General features: G+C 37.8%; 1 protein-coding gene across 1 annotated transcript in view; it reads left to right on the forward strand.

Moving 5' to 3' along the window:
- Positions 1 to 5,749, forward strand: part of LOC140075275 (growth/differentiation factor 8-like) — a 28,434-nt gene extending 22,685 nt beyond the window's left edge. The window contains exon 3 of the mRNA XM_072120916.1: positions 4,464 to 5,749. Within this exon, the coding sequence (XP_071977017.1) occupies positions 4,464 to 4,844 (381 nt within the window). The 3' untranslated portion in view covers positions 4,845 to 5,749. The remainder of the gene's footprint in view (positions 1 to 4,463) is intronic.
- The last annotated feature ends 990 nt before the right edge of the window (positions 5,750 to 6,739 follow it).

Raw genomic sequence — 6,739 nt, forward strand, 5'->3', positions numbered from 1 at the left:
AGGGGGTCAAACTATATAAAATCAATTAAGTGACCATAGTTTAAGTTATGACCAACAATTAATTATGGTTTAATTGCTACCACCAATGCATTAGTTAACTGAGAGAAATTAATGAAATTTTATGTGAAATTTTATTGGTCTATATGCATCTATTTATTAATCATATCCTCAACTGAATAAGGTGATTGAAACTACTTCTAGTAAATGGAAAACAAATAATTCATAATTAAAAAAAAGGAACTTCTAATGCATTTTGACTGGTACCCTGGTCAAATTCTAAAAGTATCCCCGCCTCAGCTTCTTCTTGCTGCTCAGGTGGACTGGCAGTCTTTTCTTCCATGTTCTGTTTCCTAACTGCAAAACAGGACTGGGATTGTTCTACTTATATACCTTCTACCAAGGGAGGAGTGGTTACATTTCAGCACAAAAACAACAACCAAGCATTTCCCCATATACTTACAGTCCCCATAGTATTCTATGACAGCAAGATTGTAATGTGTAAACAACTTTCCAAACATCACCTGTCATTCTAAAGGTCAGGCTGTCTGTTTTGCAGAAAAAAAACAGACTGGTTTACCAGACAAGCAATCTGTAATATAGATATGTAAAAATACTGGTTTCCCTGAGAAATAGAGATACACTGAAATGTCCCTCAATGTTCCCTTTCTACTAGGCTATACAGATACAACAATAATAAACAGAATGTAAACATAGGGGAGAGATCCCAATGTTCACAAATTTTAAAATGTCCATTGACCATATATTCACTATGATAAAGTTCAAAGAACTTGCATTCTCAGACCACAAGGTAACGTGAGTATGTTAACATATTTGTAAACTTATTTGTAAACTTGCATAAGCATAATCACAGTCCATCCTTTGAATGACCTTTTAAACAACTCATGTATCCTGCTGCTGACCATATATTCACTATGATAAAGTTCAAAGAGCTTGCATCTTCAGACCACAAGGTAGTGTGAGTATGTTAACACATTTGTAAACATCCTTTGAATGTCCTTTAAAACAACTCACGTATCCTGGTGTATGGACGGAGACCCTAACTCAAGCAGACGCCTCCCGAAAGTGCTGTGAGCACTGTGCTGTCCATGCTCATCTGTTATAGTGCACTATAGATCTGACAGAGGAAAAATAAACAAGCTTCAAATGCAGTAGGAAAGTTTGTTTTTACAACAAATTTTCATGTGAACACCATGATTTCTTAATTATGGTGTTCACATCATCGGGACAGCCTTTGATAATTTCTCACAGTACTTCTGCAGCAGATCGCAGCAAGTGCTGGGAGTTAAATCAGCACAGGGAAACAGTGTCTGTGCAAAAAAGTTCCATGTTCATTAACAGACTGCAGGCTCAAGGACCAGCCCTAAAGCATGTGAAGTGAGTGTCAAGGGGTTAAACAGTAAAAGCCAAGATAATTAAAAGTTAGATCCAGGATGCATAAAAAACTATTTTAGACTTTTGAGTGAATGTAACATTTTGAGTTTATTTTAGTTTCCAAGTCCGCATGACCACACTTTTCAGGCTCCTGCACCATATCTTGACAGAGAAAAAAACAGAACAATATTTTTTTTATTTATTAAACAAGAAAAACTGATGCTCAATGCCCAATGCTCAATTGGGGTTAAGTCAGCGCTCTGGCTGGGCCAGTCAAGAATGATCACAGAGTTGTTCTGTTGTTCTAGGATAGTCATTCTTGATCACAGAGTTGTTCTGTTGTTCTGGGACAGTTAAGAATGATCACAGAGTTATTCTGAAGCCAATACTTTGTAATTTTAGATGTGTGCTTAGGGTCATTGTCTTGTTGGATGGTGAACCTTCGGCCCAGTCTTATTTCCAGAGCACTCTGGAAGAGGTTTTCATTCAGTCGTCCTGTCCCTGGAGCTAATGCTGCCACCACCTTTTTTCACTGTTGGGATTGTATTTGCCTGCTGATGAGCAGTGCCTGGTTATCTCATCAGATCAGAGCACCTTATTTCTCATAGTCTTGGAGTCCTTCATGTGTTTTTCTGCAAACTGTATGCAGGCTTTCATATGCCTTGAGGATAGGCTTCTGTTGGCACACTCTGCAATAAAGCCCAGACTGGTGGAGGGCTGCAGTCAGCGGCGTAACTAGGGGAGGCTGGGCCCCATAGCGGATTTCAGTATGGGGCCCCCTTATATGCATATTTGTAAAGTTGCACACAATTATATACTCCAATACACACAAATAAGGTTCTACACTAGACACATTAATACACTCTTAAACTCATAGTCTCACATTTATACAGTAATAGATACGTTACATACAAACTCATAAGGGGGATGTTTATCAGGGCTTCTGTGCCAAAACACTGGCATATTGCTAGTACTATCCCTTTAAGCTAGTCGCATGTAGTGACTTTTCACACTGGAATAATTTCAGGTTGTGTTTATTTCTATGCTAGGTAGGACCTGTCATAGAAATAAGATGCACCGCAGCCACACACCAGATATATCATGAGGCTTGATGTATCTGGCAGCACAGCCTTCAGCAAAACTGTGACGGTTGGATTTGGTGTACTTTTGCACAAAAATATACAAAAACACCCCATGCCTGCCTACTCTGCCAACGGCTGTGTCCCTCTACGCCCACATGGCGTGGAGGTGGCGTAGTGGCGAAGGTGCTATTACTTCACTGTTTCTATGCCAAAAACTGGCAAATTTACCCCATAGTATATACACATCATATACACACATTCTGTATAGATAGCATTGAAAACGTCATCAAAAGTCACAAAAAAAATCACACCACCCACAGCTCTGTACATCGAAGTATGAAAAGGTTATTAGCGCCAGAAGATGGCAAAATGAAGAATAATTTTTTTGTACTGGAGGATTTAATTTTTGTAAATGTCTGAATACATGATAAAACCTATACAAATTTGAAATCCCCATGATCGCACTGACCCAAAGAATGAAGTAGACATGTCCTTTGGGGTGCAGAGTGAAAGCGGTAAAATCCAAGCCCAAAAAAATATGTTGAAAATGTGTTTTTTTTCGCCGCATTTGGAATTTTTTTCCTGCTTCCCAGTACATGGTATGGAATATTAAATATGTTCACTATGAAGTCCAATTTGTTATGAAAAAATCAAGCCCTCACACAGCTCTCTACATGGAAAAATAAAAAAGCTATAGATTTATGAAGGTGGGGAGTAAAAAAAGGAAACACATAAACGAAAATGGGCCTCAGCTGCAATGAATCAAAGAGTGAAAAATTTAAAGGGGTATGAATACTTTCCATACCCACTGTACACATGATGCATTAAAAACCTACTGCAAAAAGGTAACCTGTGTCTAAAAGGTCTAAGTGGCTGCAAAAGATAATGCTGGTAAGCAGAAGTAAAAACACACATTGGGGCTCATTTACTAAGGGTCGCGCTGCACTTTTGTCTGACTGTGCACTTTTTTCAGGGTTAAAACAGCTTGCACAGGTATTTAAGTAGCGGGTGCACTGCGATTGTGTCGCACCAGACCCTTTTTTTTGGTGCGGCTTCACTGGCTTCCATGAGACACAAATTAGGGGGCATGCCATCGGACGATCTGGCTGATTCGGACTGAGTGCATGATTTAACTTTCAAATTGTGTCGCAAGCCCTAACACTTACATGCACCACTAAAAACATGGTGAACTCTGTGGGACCTGAGCAGCAAAGCTACACTTTCACGATGTCGGGTGCACAGTGCATTATCGTTGAACAATGTACTTTCGGTGGACTACAGTGGCCGGGTATGTAAATGTGCCCTCATATGAGAAAAAAGATTATTATGCCTTTTTATGTAAATCATTTATGAGTTGCTTGTATGGGAAAGAGGGTGGACGTGGGCTGTGTGAGAAGGGGACTTGAGGGGTGCAGATTGTGGTGGTCATTGTGGTAAAGATTGTGTGAGAAGAAGGAAATGTTTGTCTTATATGGGCCCCTAGTGACGTGGTTAAAATACCATCTTAAAATCAGGACAGATACACCAAAGATGATAATGTGCATGTTAAAACAATAACCGGACACTCTACCTCATGTGTTTTATAAGGTGCATTTATAAATATATGTTTTATGAGTGTAAGGGGCAGGATATTAGATAATTTGGCAACATACAGTCCATCTATTAATTGTTCTGCTCTGCTTTTTTGATACGTAAAGTGAAGTCTCCTGTCTTTTACTTTATCAGCCAGGGATTCAGGTCCATAAAATGTCCACAGATGGGATCATGTGATCTCTAACCTATTTTGGACAAATCCCCCAATGTCCTACTTTGCACATTGATAACAATGCTATAAGCAATGGAAATGCTGATTGTTATGAATAATAGACTGTCCATCAACAACATGAAACCCACATGATGAATGATACACAAATGAAAAATAATTTTTAATGGTAATGAGCTTTTTGTATGCAATTAACCTTACTTGTGTTATATCCCCTTTTTTAACAGATGCCATTTATTGAGGTAAAGGTAACAGATGCACCAAAACGCTTTAGAAGAGAGTCTGGCATTGACTGTGATGATCATTCTGCTGAAACGATGTGCTGCCGTTACCCATTATTAGTTGATTTTGAAGCAATTGGATGGGACTGGGTTATTGCACCCAAGAAATATAAAGCAAATGAATGTTCTGGAGAATGTGGAATAGACTTTTTGCAAAAATATCCCCACAGCCATCTTGTAAATCAGGCAAACCAAAAGGGCTATACTGGGCCATGCTGTTCCCCAACTAAATTGTCCTCTATTAATATGCTTTATTTTAATGATGATGCAGAAGTTATTCAGAGTAAAGTTCCAGGGATGGTGGTTGATCGTTGTGGGTGCACATAAAATTTCTCAAAACCATTTTATAATGCTATCTTAACATCAGGACAGGTACACCAGAAACTCAAATGTGTAACATAATAAACCATTTGTAAAGTATATGGGTATATATACATTTACAGAGTGATCTATTGTTTTGTCATATGGTACTGAAACTCAGCAACAACCAGTAAACATGAATTTTACTTTTTAAACTTTTAACATACATGAATTGAGACAAAATAGCCTCATAAATATTACAATTAAGCAAACCTGGTGATGGATAAAAGTCATGTAGAATTGAAAAATCAAATAATTTGTATCTAATGTGACTCCATATAGCCACGTTACTATGGGGAAGGTATCTGTGTGTATTTATGTATTTATTCATGTAGAACATTTTAAAAATTATAACTTTAAAAATTATGCATAGCTTAAGTTAGAAATTGTGAACATTTCTAACTTAAGCTATGCATAGCATCATCCTCTACATTGTTGAATGTGAAGGACATTTCTCTGTATTTTCGCCTCTTTATGCCTGCATACAAACTGAAGGGACAGTATGGAGCTATATTTATCATTCTAGATTTTGGCTTTGGCTTACCTCTGGTATAGCTATACCACTGAATATTTATTTTAAGCAATTTCATGAGACTATACTTACAGCATTGGAGTTAAAATGTTCTCTCCTATGTGATGATTACAAATGAAAGAAAATTAGATCAGCAGGAGTCCATTAACTGGAACCATTGTGTTTTTTCTTATACATTTCTAAATATGTTATTATCTATGTTTACTCAATCAGAAAACAATAAAAATAAGCAGTAATGATAGCATAAGAATGCTATCATTCATTATATCATACCAAACCTTGTCTATGTTCTCAAGTGTGGAATATGTAAATAAATTTCTATCTTTTTCATTGCAGATCATACATTTGTGTGCACTAATTAATTAATGCTCCACATTTTCTTCAAATCACTGGAATTTAGCATATGTAGCAGATAAAAACTTGATGGAAAGCACATGAAAATTTGACAGATAGAAATTAGCAGAACAAATTATTTCCCCCCTTATGTTACCTCCATGCTGAATGTGCTTGTGCACTAGCCATAGCATCCTTTGATCCAAATCTGGATGAATCAAAACAGGAACATTCATAAAGCTTTTCTCTAGCTGTATGTATGCCAATGCAGCACCTGGATTCCAATTGGTTACTGCATCTTTCCCTGTCAGATCGCTCAACGGTTTTGCCAAAACAGAAAAAGTTTAAAAAAAATTTTTTAGTAAAAAAAAAAAAATCCTAAAAAAGGTACAGGGCTTTAAAATTTTTTTGGACAGTCTTAGGCCCCTTTCACACTTGCGTTTTTCATGCGCGTTTTCTGCATGTGCTTTTGACGTGCAGAACTGACATTGCACTCTGACCCATTGTAATCAATGGGTCTTTTCAGACTTGCATTTTTTCTCACGCACACACGCACGTTTTTTTTAACGTGCGTTTAAATCTCGACATGCTCTACTTTTGCAAGTCACACGGAAAACGCACCATACAAGTCTATGGAGATGCATCAAAAACGCATTGCACTCTGAGACACTTGCAAGTGCAATGCAAGTGCAATGCGTTTTTCACGCATCAATTGCCATAGAAAAGATAGAGCTCAGTCTTGAGTCCTTTCACACGCATTACCTGCGTGTGAAAAACGCATTGAAATTGCATTGAAAACGCGCATGAAAAACTGAGCCACTGAACACATACTGAAAACTGATTGCACTCTGATGCAAAATGTTCGTTTTTCACTGACCAAACCCTGATCGCACCCTGATCAAACTCTGACATGATCTGCAACGCAAGTGTGAAAGGGGCCTTAGTTTTCAATAGCTTGGACCTTGATTGGATCCATGCAAAATGATTCAGGAGTGAT

This window comes from Engystomops pustulosus, chromosome 8 (assembly GCF_040894005.1).
Source record: "Engystomops pustulosus chromosome 8, aEngPut4.maternal, whole genome shotgun sequence".
Lineage (NCBI taxonomy): Eukaryota > Metazoa > Chordata > Amphibia > Anura > Leptodactylidae > Engystomops > Engystomops pustulosus.